Genomic DNA, 26,292 nt, shown 5'->3' with positions numbered 1-26,292 from the left:
ACTCCTCCACTCGTCACCGCCCACGTACGTCTTCTCCGTCCTTCACCGTCAAAATACTGAACTGAGCTATTTTTTGCTCCACTCCGGTCCGTCCAGATCAAGACCCGCAATTGCAATCGCACCAAACAGGAAAAAGAATCTAGAGAAGACCCGGTTTGTCAAATTAAATTATAGTAAAAAGATCGGTAACTAGAAATTAGAGCATAGTTCGTATATAATCCAAAAAACTATGAGCAATTAATTAAATAATGGATGCAAACTATTGGTGCTTCAACAGACCAGGAAGAAGTTCTGAAATTCTAGAGCGCATCTCACAACTTTAAAAGAAAATTGTTATTGCAGGAATAAATTAAGAGATGATGAGTTTGGCAGCAGAGAACAAACAGAGTTCATACAAACTATGTATGATCCTGTTTATCCCTGTTACAAAAATCCACAACAGAAAGAAAATATTTGGGGAGAAACTGAACATCTGCTGGATGATGATGGGGATTTTTTTTTTAAATATGTCATATTAAATTAAACGTTCACAGGGTTTATACAGGAATGAGGAACTCATTAGCTATATAGATACTATATAGCTATATAGAACTATATAGATAGATAGATAACATGGTGAAATCGTCTTTACTCTCGACAGGCTGCAGCCATGTCACAAATTCCTCTTTTCCAGCCACTTTTTGAAATTTGTCCTATTCTATAGCTCCTTCTCCACCTCGAGCTTCTTTTCCAAACAACTGCTTTATGATCAATTGGAGCAGATCTGCGCAAATTAATCGTGTCAAAAAAATTGTCACTTTTTAAACACCACAATTTATTAAATAAATACAAATCCTGGGAACCAATTCTTTTTTCTTTTTTTTTTTTTTTTTTTACATCTCTTTCATATTTTGTTCTATTCAGCTACACAAGCATCATCTTTAAAGTACTAATAATTGTACTATAAATGTGACTTTACCCGATTCTTATGTACACTAGTAATTTATTGATATTATAGCAGGAAAAGAATGAATACCGAACTTTTCAAAACTCTTCCATTAAAAAAAAAAAATCTTTTTTTAATTGTAAAGTGAACAAAGACTATACTCATGTGAATACAGAGTGGAATAAAGGTGACAACCACCGGGAGCAGGAACAAATAAAAGCAAATGTAATGATAGAAACCTTAGTCAGTTAATTAACATGCTGCTGTCATTTTGAACATCTCTGATGTTGCTGCTATTTTCAAATATCCATTACTGTGAAAATGTCCATAGCTGTATATTAGTTATTTATTTCTCCAGGTGCACAGTTTTTTATTGTTAAAACAGTACAGTATTTTATTGTTTATCTTTTAACTCTTCCCTATTATGTTATTCTTATACATTTTTCTAAGGTCCATATTTGTGTGACCATTTTCAATAATCTTTCTACTGCTGTAAATTTGCCCATTGTGGGACAGTATGATCTGGTTGAGTTGTATCTGTAAAGTTCCTTGAGAAGACATATGTTGCGAATTGGCACCATGTAAATCAACTGAATTGAATTGAATAGATTTCTCTCAATTATTCAATGAATGGTTTTGGCCCTACATTTAACAAATAGTGTGTATTCTGTACTTGTGTTTTTTAAATAAATTTTTTGCAAAAAACAAAACCCACCAGTTCCATCCTCTGCTCTGCTGCCATGTTAATCTCAGAGGTCCTCTTAGAAGCATGTGCAGATTGCATGTGAGTCAGACCAAAACAACTCATTCTATAGCATTTATGGTTAAAACTGCTTTACCTTTTGTTTTTCTGTATCTACAAGAAATATTTTACAATGAGTGAGGAAACTGTGTACAGAAAATCCATATTTGAAGCTTATTTTTGTGTATTTGTTGAAATGTTATGTTTTGAATAAATAAGTTATTGTAAACATACATGTATACATTGTATACACCATTAGTTGATCTTATATATTGCATCTGCTAACATACACACATACACACATATTTAGATACATATGCAAATTTAGCAACATCTTTAAGAAAATCTAGTCTGTTCTCAGTGTATTGTTTTGAAAATGTGGATGCTTGGATTGTTCAGTCTGCTTTTGGTGTGATGTGGTTTGTTAAGTTTAACTCAGGCGTCTGGCAGCTTTTTTACTATATTGTTCTCAGTGTCCCATTTGTCTCAATTTAGAGCTTTTGTCTTTGTGGACATACTCTGTCACATTACACGTTTTAAAGGTTTGATAAAGGACGTATTCAATATTTGTGGTAAGTCTTTCTCTGATTTTTTTTTTACTTCACCATTTCTTTTCCTGTCATCTATAAACATATTCTTTCAGCTCTTTTGCCTGTGTGTAATCAGTCAATTCTGTCGAAGAATGTCTGGTTGTAATCACAACAAGATACATGGTCATAATTAGAGGCAGTGCTGGGGAGGCTTTGATGCCAATTGTGCCTTGGTAGTCAGCCGTAATTGCTTTCTTTTGTGATGGCTTATTCTTATGGGCATTCTTTCAGTCACGGCGCATTCAACAGTTTCTGTTGTAAATGAGCATTCCTTTTCTGTTGGATCAGCAATACACACACATACACATTTACCATAGACTGGTGAGCAATTGGGAGGCCAAATATAAGGGGCATGCAACACACAGAAATGTTGTTTTTGCAGACAATAGTAGGGGATATTTATGTTCGATTTAAACTCTGCTTGACCTCCCATTACGATTCCCATTAGTGCTGATCTCATCCTCTTGAATTAGTGAAGTTAGTGTTTTTGTGTGACATGTTGATGCTCTTTAAATGTAAACTATTTGCTTTTTTGTTTTTACATTGATGCAATTGTTTTAAACTGCTTAACTGTAGGCTTATATATTTTATTTTCTCAATTTCTCTCTTTAGAGCTCCACCACAGAGACCATGAAAAGGCTTCCCCTTCTAGGTCAGGTTTTAGGCCGGCTTTGCTGGAACCCTTATGTCACAGCAGACGGTGAATACATGCTATTGATATTCCTTTGTATCTGTTTTTAAAAGTACTGATGAATTTAAACAAGAAATATGGAAATTAACCTGACATAACAGTTGTGTTTTCCTTGCAGGTGCAAGTAGAGGACTTCTCCTCCAATGCCTGTTGGCACTGTACTCAGAGCATCCAAGCAATGCTGTGGAAAGAAAAGCCAACGAATGGATAAGGGTAGGTACATCTTTCTTTTTGGCATTAGGGACCTTTATCTGCTGTCAGGAAATGGAGTTGAGTGAAAATGGAAAGACATTTAGCAAAGGTACATGTGCCAGGATGCAGGCCATCTTCTTTATTAAATAGAATATTAAGAGGAAGGAAAGTTGTTATAGTGGAAAAGACCTCAATTGTTCCAGCAGTGTGTCTAAGAACTTTGGCTGTGAGTATGTCAGAAAGAAACTTTTCTTGTTTGTTTTGTGGGTACCCCAACAAAACAGACAAAGGTGTAACTTTGAACAACATATGACCAGGATGAGTGGGGTCAGCAGCAGGGTTGGGCATAATTTAAATTTGAACAATCTCAGATCTGGTTGTGTATATGCCCAGACACATGGAAAAAAATGAGGGAACATTGCCTTTGACTGCACATGTATACTGATTTTTGGAACTTATATTTAAACCGTTACGTGTGCAAAGAAGCAGCAGAAATTAGAAGTATGAGTAGAGTGTATTCTAGGGATTTGATACTTCTGATTTTTTTTTTTGTTTTTGTTTTTTTTCTCGCTTAATTTTCATAAAATAATGAAAAGACCCAGATGACGCGCATCCCTTAAAAAAAATTAGCTTTTATTTTAGTTATCCTCTCTTGGTGGTGACTTTAATTTAAAGGGTAAATAATTCCAAGCTGTGAACCATGCTTGTAATATCTTATTTCACAACAATAGAAATATAACTCAATAAATATTTACATCCACTGCCAATACACAGTTGGGACAAAGACAGCAGAGAAAAATCGAAGCTACCCTTATTCAGTAATCATTGAGCTTGTTGAATTAACAGCTATAGAGGAGTTTGTGGAGTGGAGAGGATGTGATGCTACATGTGCTCACAACTTGGGTGTTTCCTCTGATGAGGTTTACATATAAAAAAAAAACACAACAAACAAAAACAAATTTACATCATACCACAGGAATGGTATGATGGAAAAAACGTTTTGAAACTGTCACTTTTTCTTTGGTTATTTCTGAGTAGGAAATGTCTACAAGATTTTTTTTTTTTTTGCTATAAAAATCTGGGTTTAAATTCTTATTGGACCCTTTGGTTCAATTACTAACTACATTCTTTGTAATGGTTATGTGTTGAGACTTCTCTTAACATCCTGACCACATTACTTACAGTTAATAACATGAAAATTTATAGGTTACTTGCATGACACCGGTTCTCATAGTACTGTAGCATGAGTGAGATGTTCTCCAGAAGCCTTTATGTTGCGCCATTCTGGATTGGCTGGTGATCACGACGGCTGCATCACATATCCTATTAGTGGCCTACACCACGACACACAATAATTCGAAATAAGAACCTCTGCTCGCTTCAACCCAGCAAGAAGGGTTGTCTGGTGAGACATCTCACTTGCGCTACTCTAAGAACCGAGGTTACGCAAGTAATCTATAGTTGTCATTCATAGGGCTGGGTATTGTTCAAAAATTTTCGGTGCCGGTACCAATACCGATACCTTCACTTCGATACCGGTTCCCGAACGATACTTTTTTTTTTTTCGATACCAGTTTTATAATGTCAATTCGAAGAAAAAGAAAATTACACAACATAATAAAGTGCAAATCTTGAGTTTTATTTTAAGCTCTGATTTTTCCATTTACATTTTTCCTCTTAGACACAAAAAAAATTCAGTGAAGAAGTACAGTTGCAAACAAGTCAGTGTCTAATATTCACTGTTACATTGTGAGGACATTTTTACTTAGCAGTTTTTCTTTAGAAAAATTAACATGTCTGCTTTCTCAGACAAACAAGCCCGTTGAATGGGATTCCTATTGACAGTGCACCGCTGGTATGTGGGGGTCTGAGCGGCTCCGACAGAAATAATATTGGAAGGCAGGATGAACTGACTGCACTGATTAAGTTTTCAGGTGGATTTTCCCACTTAAAAACATAATAAAACTACTTTATTCCCACTGATCACAGCAAATATAGCTGCAAGGCAAAGAAAGGATAGAGTAGCTCCGCCCAACGTGCTTCAGAGCCACTTTTCGACCGCGCAGCCAGAGCAGCAAAGCTGCTTCAGCCACGCGTCATAAGCTGGTACAAGCAGCAAAAAGGAAGCAGCAGACGCGATTTTGCTGCTCTTGCTGCGTCCGGTGTGAAAGCAGCATGATTCACTCCGCTATGGCTTTACACTGCCCACGGGCTGCTGAGAGGAGTATGGTTGCGCCGGCTGCAGTCTGCTTTTCTTGCAGTCAAACACCGAGCAACTTTCTGCTCTTAAATTGTTTCTGTGCACGATGTATTGCATTGCGCATTATTGGCATCAGTCTTAATAAAGTGAAGCCACACTTTTGACCTGGGGGGCATTTTAAAGGGGTTCCACGACGCTCGCAACCAATTCACAACAGATACATATGAACCCTGGCTGTAGGCGTGACCACCTATATATTTTTCCTGGATGACGCAATCACGTTAAGTGGTACAGCCAATCACCGAAACTTTGTACCGAAAGACGAGGCATTTTCCGATACTCTGTAGAACCAAAGCATTTCGGTCAGTACCATAAAAGAACCGATGTTCGTTACCCAGCCCTAGTCATTCATAGCATTCATTTCGATGTCTCACTATGGGATATGGAAACTCTCTTATTGCCAGACATCGCAGCTGCACATAAGTCCTGAATGTACATACCCCTAAAGAGGGCCCAGAACGCAGCCATGCTCCGAGTAGAGTGGCCGCGTAGGGTTGAACAAGCCTGTTCAGTTTCTGTTTCTCTAGAGTAGAACAAGGTGGCGGAGAAAAATCTTTGAGAATAATAAGAAAGAATGAGCCCAACCCTTTAGGCACAAATGCTGGGCTGGGCTGCAGTGAGATTATGACATCTCCGGGACCAACCCTGGTACAGGAGGGATTCACTGAAAGTGCATAGAGGTCACCTACATGCTTAGCAGATGCCAAGTCCAACAATAGGCCAAGGGGCGAAAAGCATTCAGTGGGGTCAAGTGTGTGCGAGTATGTCCACGCCGAGTGGTGCGTCGAGATTGCGAATCGAGAAGAACAGAGGACACTAAGCATTCTGATTGGAGGCAAACAGGTCTGTTGCCCGCCCAAAGTGGAACCACAGCTGTTCCATTATGGAACATACAGGAAAATGCCTATGCTTCATAGGTTCAGCTTGTGAGCTAAAGTGTTTAACCGAAGAGAACAAAATCCTTGCTGCCAGTTGACATAAGCCACTGTGGTGGTGTTGTACATAAGCCACTGTAGTGGTGTTGTCGGTCCTCACAAGGACGTGATGACCATTCAGGAACACGAGGAAGCGTCTCGGCGAAAGAAATACTATGAAGCGCTCCAGATAATTTATATTGGACTGCTGGAGTTTCTGGCTCCAGAGACCTCTTGCATAATGACCCTTGTGAATTCTTCCCCATCCTGACAGGCTCGCGTCCGTGGTGATCAGCTTCCGTGAGACTACCGAATCTACTGACAAACCCTGCTTTAAGAAACCTGGGCGGCGCCAGGATCTTAGCGCCCTGACACAATCTGCTGTCACCGCCACCCTCCATCCAATATTTCGCCCAGGGCAGAGTCTGAGCTGCCAGCTACCCAACGCTGAAATCCTCTCATGTGCAGACGATTGAGAGGAGCAACTTGGATGACAAAATCCAACAGTCCTAGAAGCTGAAGGCATAATCTGAAAGGGACTGGTCTGAGTAGGTAAAATGAAGCAGGACAGGATTCCAACGTGTCCACCCTGTCTTCTGACAGGTGAGTGGTGAATGAAACTAAATCCAGTGCTAATCCCAGAAAGTAGTTCTCATAGTTCAACTCAAAACTCTGATTGAGTAGGTGCTAAATGAGTATCTGTGTGTGCATCACAGCCTCTCTGTGTGATTGCACCAGAAGGAGCCAATCGTCCAAATAAGTGACCAAATGGATGCCCCGCTTCCTTAGTTGGGTTTCTGTACAGGGCACAAACACTCAGAGGGTTGGAGGGAAATACAATCTTTGACTGAGTCTGCAGAGCTGGTGAACAGGGAACATTCAGCTGCATCACCAACAAGGGCGCTTGGGCGTCTTGTTGCCCTCTTCTTTCTGGACTGATGACCGGAGGTCTGGCTCGGCTGTACCGTAGCGGAAGCTGCAAGAGGAGCTGAAGATTTTCCAGACCAGACCTGTCTTCCTTCCTGGCCAGACTGGACAAGAGAATAGGGCTAGGGTTTTGTTCACCTAGGGGATCTTGAAAGGAGGGGGCCGCGGCGTCGCCTGGGTGTAGGACTGTCTTGCCCCCTGAGGAGGAGGCTCTTTCTTCCTGGGTAGAAGGAAGCGGAACGCCTCATCCTCCTTTTTCTGAAACTCACACCGTGGTTCCATGGAGGCTAAGGCGGAACCGAAGATGCTTTCCAGCAAGATGGGTATGTCCAAAATATTATCCCTCTCACGGTCAGACAGGTTGGTGAGGTTGAGCCGCCTCGCTCTTTCCTGTAGAACCATCATCCTCATAGATTTTCCTGCGGCCTGGCCTGCGAAGTGCTCCGCACAGAGACAGATGTCAGTTATCCTGTTGATTTCTTCCAACACGTACGTGTCCGGCTTGGTGGCCATGTCCTCACACAGTTCTGCTTGGTATGCAGAGAGCATGGAGGACATTCTCAGAGCTCTCACAGCAACATCTGCTGCTTTATAAGCTCTTTCTGTCAAGCAAACTGGAAACAGTCGTCCTTTGATGGCATTGTGGGGATTTTCAAGGATATTGGCTGCTGTGGTTGCTGGTGTGCTGCCCGAAGCGGTTCCACAGGGAGCATGCCCTGGAAGCCCTGTTTTTCCATGCCCACGCAGTCCAGAGTTTTTGCAGTCTAGAGTTTTTCCACTAAATGGGTGGTCCTTCCAGGGGACTGCTACCTCATTCAAGAGCATTCAAGGGAAAACAGGAATCAACTGTTTTGCCACCTGAGTTGTGTGGGGCAATTTCTTCCCTTTCGTAGCGTGATCTGGCGGTCTAGGCTACTACAACGGGCCTGTGGATATTGAGCCTGGATGCAGCGCGTTTGCACACTGTCTGCATATCCATGCTCATAGCAGGGTAGGCTGTAGCACTCCCTTGCCTTCCCGGTGAGCCAACAGGGTGTTCACCTACTTCAACTAGCTTTAGCTTCAACCTATTTGCCAATTTGAATAGTGTACTTCAGTTTTTATCACTTCAGTCCTGAAGGCGCCTCTACATAGGAATAACCTGTAAATCACTGGCTCCATTTTTGTCATTTGCATTCAATGTAAATACATAAGATTTAAGAAACTACAAGGGGATTTTTAATCTTATGTTATTAAGCTGAATTACGCAACTATTATCCAATTCACAAGCAAGATAACAGTAAGAGGAAATGTAAGATGGTGACTAAATCTCATGACTGTCCAACCTTTATTGATATTGTGGTAAACTGTGTGTAACTGTATATTCTTCCAAATTTTTTTCATATGCCAGTTTTCATCACAATGGTCCGGGTCATTTTATCGTTTATGTTCCAGATGACTTGACATAAAGATTACTTTGCCTTGAAAAATCTTTTTTTTTTCACAAAAGACTCTTTGATAATTTATTTCTGACAGTCTTTGGACTGCTGAAGAGATTTTCTCTCTCATATATTTTCATGACTGCTTTCCATCTTTCTCTCTTTCCCATCCAACTGCATATACATAATCTCTAAAGGAGAGGGTGTCTCCTCTGGTCTTAGTCTGCATAGCCTCAAACTATGTTTCACATTTTAAAGTCAAATTAAAAGTGACCGTTTCACAGCCCCTTGTCATCATTGAACAATCTGCCTTTACATTACTCCAAGCCAGAAAAGCTCTCTGTGTGTTCTGCAAAGGAGCGCAGGGGAGGGAAAGAGACGAGAAGAGAGAGGAAAAGCTTCTGCCGTTTTCAACTTTGAGAGAGCTCACACAGATGGCTCATGATAAACAATAGGAAACCTTCACATTTTTGACAGATTAACTGTGTGTTTGTATTCTTTTGATTAATTCTTCGTCTAATATAACATCTTGCTAATTAAAATGCCTAGAAAGGAAACCTTGAATTTTGCCAGCTGGTATTTGACCTGGTAGAGGGGAAGCTAAGGGCATGTGAGCAAAGTGCTGTCTGCATCTGTGTATACAGTAACATTAATGGAATACACAGTTTCTTACGGAATAGTACAAAGAGAAAAGCTTTGGAAACTGAGAAGGTTTTCAAATTAATTTCTCCCTAAAATTTTATAACAAAATGAATAGATAATAAGGCTGCAGATATCAAGTCTTAATGTAAACTTTTGGTACCTGTGTAAAGATGAAAGTATATATTTTTCTAGTTTAATCAGTACCAGTATCCTTGTCTCAAGCGGAGGAGTTCTAGGGGTCTTGTTCACAATTGAGGGACGGATGCAGCGTGAGATCGCTAGATGCATCGGTGCGGCGGTGGCAGTGATGCGGTTGCTCTATCGGACTGTCGTGGTGAAGAGGGAGCTGAGTCAAAGCTCTCGATTTACCGATTTACTGCAGATTGGAAGAAGGTGAGAAGAGTCGTGAGAACTGCAGAGAAGATAATTGGGTCTCCTCTTCCCTCCATAAAGACATTTACCCCAAGCACTGCGTGTCCCAAGCCTGTAACATTATCAATGACTGCTCACACTCGCACCATGGATTGTTCTCTCTGCTGCCCTCTGGGAAGAGGCTTTGAAGCATCAGATGCAGTTCTGGCAGATCGCAAAACAGCTTCTTCCCTACTGCCATCAGACAGCTGAATGTTGAAAAAACTAAATCATGTCACAGACTCTGCATCAAACTGACCAAATCATTTCCAAAAAAGTTAAAAAACAATCCACTAAACTTTGTTTCAAAGTTTGAAGACGTTTCACTTCCCATCTAGGAAGCTTTTTCAATTCAAAATGTCAGGAATAGCGTTGAGTTCGAGGCTTTATACAGTAGCCCAACAAAGCCTTGTTTTTGTTTAGAAAACATGCAAATTGAAACGGACGAATGGGTCCACCCCTTTGGAATGGGGGTCGTTTGACCTTTTTGTTAGCCTGCAATGCCCCATGCCTGTCTATGTCTATGAAAGGGGTGTCGTTAAGAATTCAGACATATACATATGTATATGTATTTATGTATATACTTATGTCTATATGTATGTATATATATGTGTATGTGTATAAAAAACTATTTTCTCACCCCTCGTGGGGTGGTATGTGTCATCCTCAAGCTCGGGTCCTCTACCAGAGGCCTGGGAGTTTGAGGGTTCTGCGCAGTATCTTAGCTGTTCCTAGGACTTTCACTCATTTTAAACTCTGCATTAAAATAAGCTCTGATTTGAATAAGAAAGAAAATAAAAGGTCATGCTATACGATGTGTTTCTAATAGTTTTAACATATTTTTTCAGTTATTCTGAAGGTGTTGTTGCTTTTATTTTGCTGTGGCGGTGTACCACGACAAATTACATGTAGAGGAAACCATATATGTGACTATTTTAAGGGTAAAGTTATTACCATTGCACGCTTTATTTAACTTCATACTACAACAAATTATGCCAATATATCTTAACTAGAATCAACAAGGGCAAAAAAGAAAAACACCATACCATATTGTCGGCATGAAATGGAATATATTTTGATTAAATTTAAACCTAGACTTAAAGTTAAGTTTATCTACCTTTGTTTGGGGGGGAAAGATTTATAATTTTTTAGTTGGTTTGCTCCATTTTTGAGGTATCCACAAACACAGGCCAGATATTAGTGAGGTCTTGGTTGTCCCATTTCTTGGCTTTTATGACTTCTGCTCGCTTTAATTCACTTTTGACAAAAAAAAAAAAAAAAAAAGCATTAATGAACCTCATATATGCATGTGGTGGTTTTCTGTGTACAGCATCACCTCTGCATGAGAAGAACTGACATCATTTTTTCCAGACTGTCGTTATATAAATCTGCAACTGCCATATCTGTGTGTTTGCACAGAGCTGCACAGACAACAGCTAGAAAGTGCTGTTAACTGCACCTTCTGTGTTCCCCTTCAAGGTCAGGTTTTTCCATCTACAGGAGCAAAACATTTGATAATAAAGATGTATGGGGAATAAAAGGTTGACATATAAAAAACAGCACCTCAACACTCCCCCTAAATATAATGTTAGCATGCTTGTGAAAATGCTGAAAAACTTCACTGACTCCTTACTAGTTGTTGCATAAAGGCAGCTTTATGTTTCTTTCCCTTAAACATTTACTGTACACAGTATAAATGCTATATGTATATGCATATATATAATTTTTTCCCTTTATTTCTGTTGTCTGGCTTTGCTTTGGCTCCTTATGTTTCTCTTCCTCACATCTGAGCTTTCATATGAGTTGAAGTCTGTTGCACATTTGAGCTGAGATCAGACAAAAGAAAAGCATCAGAAATGATGTATTATTTACTGCAGGAGCCTGTATATGTTGAGCAAATGAGATGAGAGCAAATACTCATCGTGCTTCACATTGTTGGATGCATTTATAATGGGGATTCAGAGATTTTTTAAGATCACTGGTTTCTCAAGTCAATCATTTGTCTCAGTAATTTCAGCCACAGATTGCTCATGACAAGTTCAATGTGCTGCACTTCATTTTTATGCTGAGAGCAAATTGTCAGGGAATTAGATTGAAACTGTTACTATTGGCTCAGATGCCCATATTCTGCAGTGTCACCAATCTCCTTTGGCACAGAGGAGTGTTTTCCCACCTGCTGTTTGGAATACAGGGTTTGAATCCAGACTGGAGTTGAAGCGCCCACTGAGTACTTTGCTCTCTTCAATCACTACATGGCTGAGGTTTTGGTCAATTATATTTTACAATGGAGGTTTGCAGACAGGACAGCTCAATAAACACTTGTAGAGTGTTCTAATTTACTTAATTCCCTCTTTAATTACCTCCTGCCACCTTCTGCTGACACAGCTGGGGTGGTAGGAAGTGTTCCCTTGTCACAAATCAAGATGGATTAAAGAAAAAAGAATACACAGAGCTGCAGGTATCAGCTTTAAATTTTCAGCACATCTATTCATATATTTTCAGGTTTCCAGGCATATTTGGTTGATAAATGGCATCCAGCACTCATTGACTAAATAAAGGATACACTGTTTTTTTAAGTTTTTTTTTTTTTTTTTACAGTTTTGGTATAGTTACTGGTCTAAGTGGGTTTCTCTGTTAGCTACTGTAAAGGCGCATCTTAGAAGCTATATTCTCCAATTAATGACTAATCAATTGCTAAATTAGTGGATGGTTATTTCAATAATTGATTAATCTTTTTAATTGTTTCAGCCCTATTTAAATGATTGTTGAGAATATAACTTTCAATCCTGTTTAAATCACACTCAGACATTGACTGGTTTCTGCCATGCTAAATCTCCTTGTTTTGTATGAAATATTTTTTTTATAATCTTCATATGCTGTCATTAATAACTTAAGTTCCATTGGTGAGAAATGTGCACTTCGAGCCTTCTCCTTTCCTCCTGCTGCCATGGTGGATCATGTTTTCTGTCATCCATTGATGAGGGCTTCCTATTTCGCTTAAACTTACCCTGAAATCTGGACTAATAAAACCCAGAGTTGAGTTTTCTGATTGATTTCAGCTGCTGTGAAACAGAAGATCCCGAAAATCCCAAAGCTGGATAAGTTCACTGAGGATAATTTCCTCTCCACTGTCGCTACAAACATGCTTAGTGTGAGGGATTGCATTTGAGTCAATGAGTCGATGCAATCAACTGGTTTTCCTTAGATAGAAAACTTTGAATCAATTTGACTGTATTATCTGGTGAACTGTAAAGTGCGTGGAGATGACATGTGTTGTGAATTGGCGCTATATAAATAAAGCCAATTGAATTGAATAATTGCTCTTTAATTAGAATAGATTTATCCCATTTTATGAAACAGGGCCCAGGTGGACAGTTGCCCTCTCATCTTCTGCTAGATCTTCATAATAATATATTTATTCTTAGTAACAAAAATTGAGGAACACCAGTAATAAATTCTAGATCTTATGACTCTAAACTTATAGAAAATATTTAGTTCTTACAGAAGACTGATAGTAACATTTACATGAATATCAGATATCTAGCTAGAACTTTGCCTAAACCTTATGGCAAAAAATTCTGAAATTTGTTGATTGTCTCTTTTAAAGGCTGTGCTAGATCTGTGTATGTATATGTGTGTGCATACATATTTAATATGTATATATTTTAGGGAAATGCGCTGCTAATGCTAGTTTGGTTTGGGATTTGTAGCTTTAGCCGATGCATTTGGGAGGTTTGGTTCTGTGATTAAACCATAAAAACAATTGAAACCAGCAAGGATTTCAACCCCCTCCCAAAGTCTGCTTTTCAAACTAGCTTAAGGATATTTCATCTTGCTAACTGAACTTGCTGATATATAATTACATTTAATAACAGCGATTAGATAAAAGTAGGCTATTATCCATCCTTAAGGAAATTTGGTTGGATAACCCTGATGTAAAAAATCAGTAATTTGCCTAAAGCTTGCTATCCTTAGGTCAAGATGCTTGCTTTCTAATGTCTTTTTGCTAAAGACATCTCTAATTTTGATAATTCTTTAAATAAAAACATAATGGACAGAAAACTTCTTCCTTCAACTTCAGTTATGTTCACCATCTATTTATCACAAAATGTGTGTGAACGAAATTTTATGGGGTGTTGAAATGAAATCTCATAACTGCATTTAAAAAAATCATTAAAAATATATATACAACAGGGTCGGATTTAGTTTCTTCTGAAAGTAACTAGTATTTAACTTTTTTTTTATACCATCAACTATGTGGGCTACTTCCTCCATTGTTAGTGGCTTACATACAAATAGTGGATATAATAGATATACGGCTCCAAGTTTGAGGTTGTCTTGGTTCTAATTCAGTGCTTTTAGAGTTCCAAATTCTTTATATGTGCTTTTCTCTTTTTTTTCATCCGCTGTTTTGACCATCTGAGGCTATACTTAAGTCTGTCATTGGTTTTTCAATCATGGTGTAGTAATTGTTAACAGACACCCATCAAAAACAAGCCAAGTCTTTGCCTCATGCATTTTTTCTTCCATCCTCTGTTTTAATTTTAGATTTATGATGGGATTATTTCGAAGGCAGTAACTTGTCCCCAAAACTGATTCAAGTTGTTTTTTTTCTGTATGAGAAAGATGGCTTTTGACCTAAAGTATTTGCCACCCATCTATCTTCTTGCTCTTTGTCCCATTCCTCTGGTGACCACACGCTTTTTTGAAATGTAGCCATCACAGTGTTTTCAACGTCAGACACTTATTCTTACCAGTCCTTCTTTACTCCTCGTCCCCCATTCCCACTATGCTTCTTTACAAACTGTGGGTTTAGTTTGATTGGTTTTGTATGTACTAAATGTGCTGGGTTTGAGGGCTCTCAGATGGTAGTGATTGGGGTGGTTTTGAAAGACTGTGGAGGGTAAGAATCTTAGTGTGCTTTATTGCCAGGCCAAAGAAACCACAGGACTACACCAGCAGCTCTATAACTCTACTTTCCCTTGGATTTACGTTTGCTCGCATCCCTCTCTTTTATATAAATTGAAAATCTCACAAAGTCTTCTCTTATTTCCTTCTGTCTTACTTTAACCCTGTTGTTTCAAACGGTTCTTATGTTTCTTCTGTAATTTGTCAGTAACCTGTCTGTTTTGGTGCATGTTGAAGGTTTTAAGTTTGAGGATGATTTTAGGTTTGGTGGAGCCTCTATTGGTTAGTCAGCTTTTTAGGGGGTTAATTAAAAGGGTGATTTCAAAGACTTGAACATGTCCCCAATTTAGTGGTTTTGGGTTACAAGTAAACTTCTGAATTGATGTTAACAAAGTAAATTCTTATTCTTAACACCTACGTAAATATGTCGATGTTCTATAATATTTTAAAAGTTTATAAAAATTAACAAAAAAGCCTTTTCTTTCTTCCCTCCAGTTTTCTTCCTGGCATAATGCGGGTCTGGTCCTAAATGACTTAGGGGTTGAATCTCCCAGGCAATGTCATGTTATAGGAAATTTGATAAAAATCATATAAGTGGACTTAAACTTTGATGCATATGTAGGGTATTGATGGCCCTCCTTTAATTAATATATAGACTGAAATTTCATAGAAATTTAAAAAAGTTTATTTTATGTATTAAAATCCTATAAAAATGTAATTGGTTTTAACCATAATTGACAACAAAGACGAAGAAAGAAATCGTTGAGTTTTTTTTGGATAAGAACGGATAGATCCATGCATTTCTTTTCACCTATAAAGATATAAACATGTGATAATTTGAAACCTGAAGTGCTTCTCTGCCTGTTTTTAAAACCCGTCTCTTCTCCGCAGCTTTTGTCACTATCTGAGATATGTTCATTTTTTTAATTATTTACTATAGTTCTCTTCATTTTACTTCATTCTTACATTTGCTTATTGCATGCTTCCTCTGTTATTTTGATGTTATGTTTCTTTTGTCTTTTTAATTTTGATTGGGTTAATTATGGTATCATTACTATAGTTCTCTTCATTTTACTTCATTCTTACATTTGCTTATTGCATGCTTCCTCTGTTATTTTGATGTTATGTTTCTTTTGTCTTTTTAATTTTGATTGGGTTAATTATGGTATCATAACACAGCTACTGTATTTATTGTGTGTGCAGCACATTGGTTATGTGGGTGTTTAAAGTGCTTTATAAATAAAGCTGGTGTGGTATTAAATTGATTGACTGAATTAAAATTTTCTTCACTACAGTGAAAGGTAAATCATCATTTTAGATCGCTCATGTGCAACTTGTGGACCTTTAGTTTTTTATGATTATTGTTCTCTGAGGAACCTTGTTTTTTTATTTGATGCAAATATCGCAGGAAAATAAATAAAAACAATATTTTTTAGTTAGCTCCTCTAGCCTAAAGGCTTTGGAAAAATAATTTTCTTACATGTTTAAATCTTTATTTGAGGGCATTGATCAATCATTCACTTCTCATCTACAGCTGGGATTGGAAGCCACTCTACAGCTTTCAACAGGATCATAAAATTAAAGGGTTTCCTTTTTAATTTAGCAATATATGACTGTTGCTTATCCTAACTTTTGCAAAGATCAATACATTATCTCATGACCTTCCACTTTACGTTTCATGACCCCCTGTAAACACTGTTTTAAAACACGATGTTTAAACTACCAGATGTTTTTAGATGCTCCAAGATCAAAATAAAAAAGAAGAGATCATGGTTTTCCAGATGCTATTCTGTGAATTGGGTTGCGGAGAACTGAGTAACTTCAAAGACCTGACCATTTTTTTTCTGAGGCTTTTGACTCTTAACATCACAGTTTTACTTTTACATTCAGATTTTATAGTAATATATATTTGTATATTGTGCATTCAAATTTACTACTACTTTGTTAGTTTTATGCATTTTTTGTTCTATGGATCATTGTTTTATTACTTTATGTTTTGTTTCAAGGTCATTGCTGTGCAGCATTTATTTTTTATATTGTTGTCATTGAGCTGCTCTATATCTAATGAACAATCAGTAGATTGCTTTCCTTTAGAATAACCTACATTTGTCACAGATGAGTATATAGTGGGTTTTATTATAAGGGTTTATAAGACTATCACTATCAAGTTAATTTTTGCCAATCCTCATATGCTTTCAATATATACATACTAAGTTACAGCAATATATTTTTCTCCTCCCATAATTTAATAAAGTACCAAACTTGTGCTCCACATTTTTAATCTGTTCTATCACAGAAAGTCCTGTGTCGGCTCACCACAGAAGAAGACGATGGTGCCACACTGGCAATGATGAAGCATTTAGGTGTGCCAACCAGAGAGTACTATGTTAAAGTGCTGAATAAGGTATAGTTTTAATAGCTTATGTTTAAAGGTATGCTTGCTCTGCAGTGTAAATTCATTTCAAATGATGTTTTATTTTTGCATTGCAGATGGTAACAATGATCCAGGAAAGCATATGGAAGAGTCGGGGTTCTCACAGCAACAGAAATCAGAAGTAAATATTATTTCCATTGAAACAATTCATATTTGGGGTTAGAGTTTCTGTTCATGTTTAACTGTGATTTGTTGTGAATTGCAAGGAACTATACAAATCCTGACATTTTTATGTAGGAAATTATGCCATGTAGTTATATATTAATCAGTTACACACAGCAATATGTAAAGGTCTCATAATATACAACAATTGAAAATAAAAAGCATGTCCAGAGCATGTTTTTATTGTTTGAGGACTAAAATTCCTCTCAGATTAGTCCGACAATATATACCAATACCCTCCTCATTTGCTTTCTTCCAAACAAGCTGTTTTAGGTTTCCCCACCCTCCTCAAGGCCTTGCCCCCACACCCGCAACAGCAGCTTAACCATATAACCGCTCATTGCCATTCATTTATGATGTTAAAACAATAATGCACAATTTTTTATTCGATTGGATATGCAGACCGGTCATCTAAACCCAGATTATCGAGCATTTCTTCTACAAACAGAACAATCTCGTTTGTAGGCACCAGATCTGCTCATGCCCTGTGCATGGTAGTGACATTACACTATATTATTGGCTGAACTTTGCCACGCTGGCATACAACATTGTGGTTACCTGAACAATGATAGTAAGATAATTTCACCTTGTTAAATGGCAATCTCTTATGAGACCTGTCTGTCTCATAAGAGATTTGGTTCTTTAGAAACCTTTGCAGTATAGTTTTTTTTCTGAGTGCCGTTGCCATATTGTGACGTGTTCATTGGGGCAGGGCCCCGAGCAGATCTGATCACTCCAGCAGGTACCTTCAACGGCTGGAAACTCTTTCAATAAACTAGCAATTACATCTAGTGGCTCAGTAGTCAGTGATTCTTAGCTGCTATGGCCTCTTATCTGCTGTGTTGAACCAACTGAGCTTCTACTAAGAAAAGTATTGTAACACAAGCACACAATCGGAATGACTGCAGATAGCATGTTAGGAAAAGAATGTTTGTGAAGCACAGAGAAGATTATCCATCTTATAAAAAAAAACTTGCTTATCAAAAACATTAGCTGCAGTGCCAAGCAGTCCATAGTAAAGTCAAGTCCAGCTCTTACATTCACAGCTTTGTAACGGACAGTTGGTATCAATCTTCAATTTGAGATGTGTGGAGAAGCCCGCTTGTGAACACCCATGCTGTGAAGAACTCCTCTTTGAAATTCCTTCAGGTTAGCAGGTAAATTTTCATCAAAATAAAATCCATCCTCTGAGTCTTCAGGGGCTCAGATAAAGGCAGTAGAAAATACTTTTGTCTTTTTGGACAAAGCACAGCAGGTGCTCTGTTAGTCATGTCTGTTTGGGGCTTAGATGGGGGAGTAGTTATTTCCCTAAATGACATCATAAAGGGAAGGATTTCGAAAGGATTTTTTTCATTTGTGAACCTCATACAAAGGCTTCAGGATATATATGACTGTTAGAAAATGTTAATAAAGTGAATTTTGTATAATATGAGACCTTTAAAGATTTGGCCAAAGTTGCCAACATTGCTCAGTTTATAAAAGGCACAATTAGCTTTTATCTAAAAGATAACATTATCGATTAATTATCGTTCTTGGCATGTATGCATAACTCTCATGTGAATCTTAAGATTATGATCTCATCTCTGATTACAATAAAACATATTAAAAAAAGACTTAAAGACAACACAAAATGTTTAATAGATAACACAAACAATCATTAGCTCTGATCATCATGTTTTATCATTCTGTTTCCCCAATGATACTAATTTTAACATTTCCCAAACTCCTCAAAGGTGTTCGTGTGGCAGTATTCAGGCTGCATCAGAGGCTTTTATGTCTCTTATAACATGTGCTGAAGCCTCCCCTGTTATTGGTACCTTGCTGCAGCAGCCAGCTCCTTGCATCAGAGGAGGTCTGAGTGAAAACTTCATTGATGCTCTACACTCTGCTTATTCCAGGTAAATCAAGTTGTGTTTAAAATATGCTATCTTTTAGGCTTTTATAAAGCTAACAGAAATGCGTCAGTCTCCTTTATAATCGTGTCTTGTTAGATAAACGTTTAAATCTCTCATAGAACAAATCCAGGTTATTTTGTTATTGTGCTGTTGTAACTTTTCTGGTTTAGTGGTTTGTATAGAGCTGTATTCTAAATCCACATTATGCAAAATAATTTTTTTTTTTATTATATAAAATGTGTAGATTTGTCATTGGTGTTTCTTAAACAAATCTTTGCAGATGTGACCTTCCACTTGAGGAGGAGGTTGTTGTTTCTCTGTGGTGCCACAGTCTGCCTTTTCTGGAGGAAGCTGTGCTCAGTTTGCTCGACTCTGCGACTGCAGCAGGATCAACGCCCGATAAGATAAAGGAGCAAGTAACAAAGTCCTTGTTGGTGGGTAAAAAAAGTAAAAAATCAAAAAGAGAAAACAGTTGTTTAGCTTGAAATGCAGAGGGGTTTGGGTTTTTGTTGTTTCTTCATCATATTGTTTTTTTTTTTTTTTCTGGAAATCATGGGTCTGTAAAATGATGGTTGATTTCTGACATCAGAGTCTTGAGACCAGATCTATCTTCCAATAAGTCGTCATCATTTTTTCACAGCCACATTTAGCACAGTTCCTCACAGGAGTGTTCTCTTGTTATATAAGCATTTTTGTGTTTTAACCTGCTGCAGCAGACTGAGGTCTTTGTGTGATCCGATAGAGAAAAATTGGAAAAACAGTTCTTTAAAAACAATGTTAAAAATATTGATGCAGTTAAAAGATATAGAGAAATTTAATCATTCATCATTAAAATATAATTTTTACAAACATGTTGTTTTATGCATAAGTAATTTGCTGTACTGTGCTATGCTGTTCTTTATACAGTAGCAGAAAAGTCTAGTTGCTCTAAGTCTTCCCAGTAACAGGAGTTTAAAGTGCATGATGGAAGCATTTGCAGGGTTTGCACGGTCACTAATGTTCTAGATCATTTGGTTTTCTTCTTTCCACAAAGATATATAAATTAAATATTTAAAGCAATAAGGATCTGGTTTGCAAAATGAGTTAAATATTTGTTTTTCGTTTACTATAAATGCAGATTTCTATTACTTTTCAGCGCACAATATGCAGTACGTTTGCATTTCTTTTTTATTTTGCTGTTATTTATACGTTGCATGCTTTTGTATACTGAATGACAATTAATATAACTAAGTCTAAACTGGAAACTAGATTGCAGCAGCAATTAAAAGGTTATGATAATGTGAAATGAGGAGGGTGATGGTGATTTGAGCTTTTTCTTCTGTTGCATTTTCTTCAATATCTCAGCTGCCTGATTTGGCAACATTTGATCCTGTTAATAAACTGCTGATATATTGCTCCTGTAGAAGTAATGTTTGCTTTTTTTTTTTAGCACAAAGTAGCTCATCTGCCTCAAATTAGAGAGTCTCACAAGACAAATCATTACACTCAGCCATATGTGTTCAGCTCCTCTTTGAAGCTCTCTGTAAACTGAAACCAAGCCTTTATAAGTAGGGATCTGAGGAATTTTCTGTTGTATTCTTTGGGATGGGTTATTATTGAGGGCTCTGCCTTTCTGATCTATTTGGCTTTTGTTCTGCTTGCGTCTCACATAATTTGGTGAGCTGCAGACCACATCTCACATCATTAGCGTGCGTGGTATACCATCGCTTAACGGTTCAGGGCTCCTCATTCCTTCTTTTTTTAGGTTTGCCGTCACTCATCCCCAGCTCTGTATTTCAGCGACAAAATATTTACTGTTTGTTACCAACAAAAAGACTTCTATAATACAGATGAAACTTTTTCTACATTACTGTTTTCATTAGTAGTAGGAGAAGTGTGAAGTAATTACATTTGATGTAATGAAGTACTTACACTTCAATAACAGAAATGTAATAAGCTAAGTCTAAATATTGCCAAACTTTTGGCAATACTTTTTAAACACGCTTTGTGTATGTTGTATATTTTTGCCAAATGTTATATAAGCATCAGTAGATATTCATACAATTGAGCACACAGAGGTTATGGTTGGCATGTTATTTAGCTAAGTCACTGATTGCACGTTTTAGCTGTTGGGATTGTCATTGAAATTTAAGAAGCAAAGAGGTTACCTGCGTTTTGAACTAATCAACTTAGTTCAGGTCTGTCAGGCTGTGCTGCTTTTTTTGTTCAGTAGTGATGGTCCAATTGAGCTATGGACGTTTCAGTGTGGAACTGCACAGTCCTGGTGTTTATGGATATTTCTCACAAGTTAAGAGAGATTAAGCACATTCAGTTGAGTTACAAAAATTAAACCTGTTGGGTAGATCTTTTTAAATCTTTCATTTTGAGCTTAGAAATGTCAGGTTGCTGAATTTTAAAAGTATTTAATAATTTACAGATGTGTTGTAGGTTGTTGTCATTTTCAAATGTTTAATTTTACTGTACAAATTTCTCACAATTTAATTTACTAATGGGCCGAAACTGCAGTTATAAGTTTTAGGATCCAGCTACCTCTATCAATAACTACAACGCCTTGAAATGTTTTTCATTTACATCCTTGTCATGGTTGTTTGGAACCCTCTCTTTGCAGGATTGTTTTTATTCAAACACATTGGTGGGTTTGAAGCGTGACCAACCTATTTAAAGTCACACAGCATGTAAATTAACTCGACTCCATGATTAGGAAGGCCTCTGCTGACATTTACTGTAGCAGTATCAGAAATACCTGTTTTAGATTTTTGCTAATATACTGTTGCGTGTTATATTTCCAGCTTATGATGTCTGAAATGAATGTTTTTTGTATGATTTTAGAAAAAATTATTGAATAAATCTTATGATTATTTTATCTATTATAATTTTTTTTAGCTATTCTGAAAATATTGCAATTGTCTTTTGCTTTTTTTAGGGTTAGGTTGGTTTTTTGCCTGTATATGAAAAAAAAAAAGACTTGTAACAAAGAGGTTGGTGATTCCTAAAGGGTGGCTTTGTCCCCTTGCCCCGGATGACGGTTGCTGTTCCTGTTTGCCCTTAACCCTAATTCACCCTCACTTGTGTTAATTCAGACCCTCAGCATTAAGATTAGTATTTTGTAAGAGGGGATGAGAAACAGGAAGCTTAGATTTTATGTGTCTGTTTGGGATACTTGTGTATAAAAAGCAACATGAGTGAGGTAAATTAAATGAACTAGGCAGTCAAAAATAGGAAACACAAAAATGTGCTCACATTCCTGATTTTGGCTCTCCTACCCCCTTCTGATCCAGGGAGAGGGCCCAATAACAATAAACACTCACTTCCTGGCCCAGACTGCTAAAAAAAAACAGGATGTTTGCTGTGTGCTGTAATTGACTCTCCTTGAAGTGTTAGTCGTAAGGTATGAAATAGGACGCTAAAAAAGCAGCTGTTGGGAGCCATGATGCTTCATACACATGCATGAATGTGAGGATGTACCATCCCATGCCAGCAAACGGCTAACTAATCTCTGCTGTGCATGCAAGCAGAGGCATGGGAAGGGTGAATAATTGGCAGGTCTTGTTTTCTTAGAAGGCAAAAACATGTCTGGAGTATTTTGAGCTTGTATTTACACCAGATTAACACTTGGTGGAACTATTTGTATCTACTCCCCATAATTTGGCTCAAACACTGTCCTTTGGTTAGTGTTTTTTAAATTAACCACATCATTAAAAATGAGATATGCAGTTTAGCACCCCTTGATGAACCCTAATTTCTGCTTATTTTGAGTCAAGGTCACACATCTTGTTATATGGCTTCCATGCATTATAATAAGCACCAAATCTTTAAGCATTTTAAACCACTCACACACACACATCAGTTTTTCCACTGGCTGCCAGTAAGAGCAATAAAAAAACTGGCTCTTACGCTGTACATGCCTCTCTCCTTACTGTATTGCTCTGCTGGGGTAAAGCCTGTGAGGTATATGACAAGTGAACCACATGGCCTTATATGAGTTGCATATTGAGGGCCAGATAATTAGGGACTCGGCAATATGAGCAGTACAGCTGTTAAATGTTTGCGCCGAGGCGTTTTTAGAATGTGTTAAATCTGAAACACATGAGTGTGGATTAGGAGGAGATGAAAAAATTAGATGAGTGTGTGGGTGTGTTAGACAGAGTGGGAAACGGACTGTTAAATGAGGAGAAAATGAAGATGGAAGTTTGTTTGTTTGATGCTCCAACAGTGCCACCTTGTGGTTTACTGTAACTCTTTTAAAAAAATACATATGAAGTATTGTTATTGTCCATATTTTCTGAGCTTTCTGAATTAGTATATATGTATTTTGTCATTTATGTGTTAATATGTCGATTGTTATGTGTTTTAGCCTAAAGCTTGTGCCCAGCATTGTTCCATATTCCTGGTTGTAAACGACATCTTTAGGTAAGAGCCATGGATTTAATTTAACTTTCAAATGTTATTTATCAAATGTCTTTTTTTTTTGCTTTTGACTCTGAATGTTTTGTGCTTTTTTTTTCCGGTAGGACTGTTCTTAAACGGGCTGAGAGAAACGAATGTGTTAAAGATTTTTTACAAACCTTTACTAAGTGCTTCCTAAGGGAGCTGACACTGCTGCAGCCTCAGGTATGGTTACTTTTTAATCTGGGCTCTTATAAGTGTGAGTGGTAACCCATTTCTGTTCTTGGTGTTACGTGTTCACTTGTGAAAGGGTTGAAATGGGAAAGAAATTACTAAATGAAGATATCAAGCCGTGCAATGGCTTATAAACTGATCAGTCTTAAAGAACTTTATTTACTATGTTTGTGCACACAAAAAAGCTTAGTTTTTTGCTCTCGGTCTGCAGAAATTTTAAACATAAGTATGTATACTAGTTTTTATTATTTACATTGTCAAATAAAGGTTATTATGAGGCAAGGTACGTTATATCTATGGCATAATATAGTACAAAGACAATTCAAAGTGCTTAAAAAATTTAAAATAAAAGCAAGTAAGGATTTTCCTTGTCTTATTGAAAACTAAATCTTTTGGATTTTATGATTGACATGAGGTAGTGCGAGGAAAAGTTTAACATAATTTCATCTTCAATTAGAGCCTCCATTAGATCTTCTTTATTATTTATTTTCCTTTGAAATAGAATAGAAAATGAAAACCCAAAGTCCAGGACTGTGGGGTTATACTCCCACGTTTTCACTTAAATCTCACCTGCCTTCCTTTCCCAGCTGTAGACAGACCTCCTCTCACCATGATGGTGCCTCCAGGATGTATTAAGCTTTTAATGTGTGATTTCTCTCCTCTCAGTATATGTTCACCAATAACTTGACTGGAATCATTGCACATTTTTTCACTTGTTTTTTTATAGAAAACTTTATAAAGTATGATGCTTTAGTCAGCTCCTCATTTATTATGATTATTATCATGATTTATCTTGGCTAACTGCAAAATTAAAAGAGAAAGCACAATCTTGTTCAGACATTGGTGGAGGACTGTTTTTGATATTTTAAAGTCAAAACTTTTTTCCCCTCCAATTTAGGTAAAAATGTAATTTATAATATTTAATACTTTGAGAGAGAACCTATAAAGAAAATCAAAATTTAACTGAAGATGCCTTAATAAATTATATATATATATATATATATATATATATATAAAAAACAGGTTATTTTTATTCCACCTAAGGTGGAGAACAATTTCCTAATCTTAGCAGGAAAATTCACTGTTGATGGATCTTTTCCATCATTATCACTTCATGTCCGGCTGAGAGCCCCACTTTTCACACCCCACAGCTGTCACCTCTACTCGACCGACAGCGAATCCAAATGATTAATTTTCACCAAACACCTTTTTTTTCTCCAGTGAAATCACCTGCAGTGATTGGAGAAATGCTGCTCTGGTACTTTGATGCAGCTCTCAGGCCTCAGTGCGCTTCTGTTGTTTTATCTTCCAATAAGGAATCCTGTTTGACTGCAGCAAATTATCAGACACCTGCGTGTCGTACAGCGGCAAACAGAAAATGTTTTCCTAAGAGGATATGAATTCTATCTGCAACACATTTTTGTGAATGCTGTATATTCGCCTCCACTTCTGACCATAGTCCAGGGGCTATAGGCAGATTTAAAATGGTTAATAAGTAAAGGGAATGCCTTTTTTGCAATTTCTTGGCCATTGAGTATGGGAAATTGATTAGTTTTGATGATTTTAGGCCTTATTATGTTTTACAGAATCTTAAGATGTGAATTTCTAAATTTCCCAGCACATTTCTGGTATTTATACAACTAAAGAACATCCTTGTACTTTGAATTACTGCATTGTAACTAGAGCTTTACATTTCTGGCATTATTATTTTTGTGCTCACTTTAGTTCTAGCATTCAAAACATTTTCTAGTTTTTACTGGGCTTTATTTAACTTCAATTTAGGAGTTTTTTAACTTCAATTAATTTAGAGGCTTATACTGTTTTATTTAGCTTGTTTTCCTCTTTCCAAGTAAAGGTAACAAAATGATCACACTTGAGGTGATTTATATTTGAAATAGACTGGCAGTGAGCTGTGCTCCATTTAAAAATCTATGACCGTTCGACCTGCCAAATCAGGGCAAGTCTAAGTTGGTGCAGATGATCATAAAAAAACAACAACAAAAAAACATTTATAAATGACAAATACAAAAACTAATTAATTTCTGTTTTATTTTCTATTGTGTGGAAGATACAGTAATTGGTACCCAAATTAGGACTAGACATTAGGCCTAAACTTGGAGGCTCAGAAATAAAAATAAGTCTCTGTTTATGAAGACAACTCCAAATGAAAAACAATCTTTAATTAAAATTAATTGTAAAATTATAATTTATTAATAATTTAATAATAATTAGTAATTATTATTTTTTGGTTGATCTGTGTAGATATGAAAATATTTAACATTTAACTGATTAGGATGTCAAGGCCTCACGTCAGCCTGGTTCAATGAGTCTAAGCAACATTTATCGAAGGACCGACACGCTATGCATTTAAACAGAGAGGACATGCAGAAGCTTTTCTAATAGTTTCAGCTTTAATGTTTCTGTCAGCTCATCAGTATTCCCTGGGTGTCTTCTCTTCAAATGCTCATGCAGGATGGCACCTGTAGTTCTGTGGTTTGAACCAAAGCTCACCAGACGTTTAAAACCCTTATTTATTTTAGTCTGACTTAAAGAACCTTCAT

At 37.1% G+C, this 26,292-nt stretch overlaps 1 protein-coding gene across 5 annotated transcripts in view; it reads left to right on the top strand.

The window, feature by feature from the left end:
• fancc (FA complementation group C) overlaps window positions 1-26,292 on the top strand; it is a 54,719-nt gene that overhangs the window by 13,277 nt on the left and 15,150 nt on the right. For all 5 annotated transcript variants that reach the window (XM_038281484.1, XM_038281483.1, XM_038281482.1 and 2 more), the window contains 8 exons: window positions 2,870-2,957; window positions 3,067-3,161; window positions 16,917-17,024; window positions 17,111-17,175; window positions 18,950-19,114; window positions 19,392-19,545; window positions 23,466-23,521; window positions 23,623-23,722. In XM_038281484.1, coding sequence (XP_038137412.1) covers window positions 2,888-2,957; window positions 3,067-3,161; window positions 16,917-17,024; window positions 17,111-17,175; window positions 18,950-19,114; window positions 19,392-19,545; window positions 23,466-23,521; window positions 23,623-23,722 — 813 coding nt within the window. In that variant the 5' untranslated portion in view covers window positions 2,870-2,887. The remainder of the gene's footprint in view (window positions 1-2,869; window positions 2,958-3,066; window positions 3,162-16,916; window positions 17,025-17,110; window positions 17,176-18,949; window positions 19,115-19,391; window positions 19,546-23,465; window positions 23,522-23,622; window positions 23,723-26,292) is intronic.

This window comes from Cyprinodon tularosa, unplaced genomic scaffold, assembly GCF_016077235.1.
Source record: "Cyprinodon tularosa strain WSP-4 unplaced genomic scaffold, ASM1607723v1 ctg171, whole genome shotgun sequence".
Classification (NCBI taxonomy): Eukaryota; Metazoa; Chordata; class Actinopteri; order Cyprinodontiformes; family Cyprinodontidae; genus Cyprinodon; species Cyprinodon tularosa.
The sequence above is the reverse complement of the archived record's forward strand: the minus strand, read 5'-3'. Positions and strand labels throughout refer to the sequence as shown.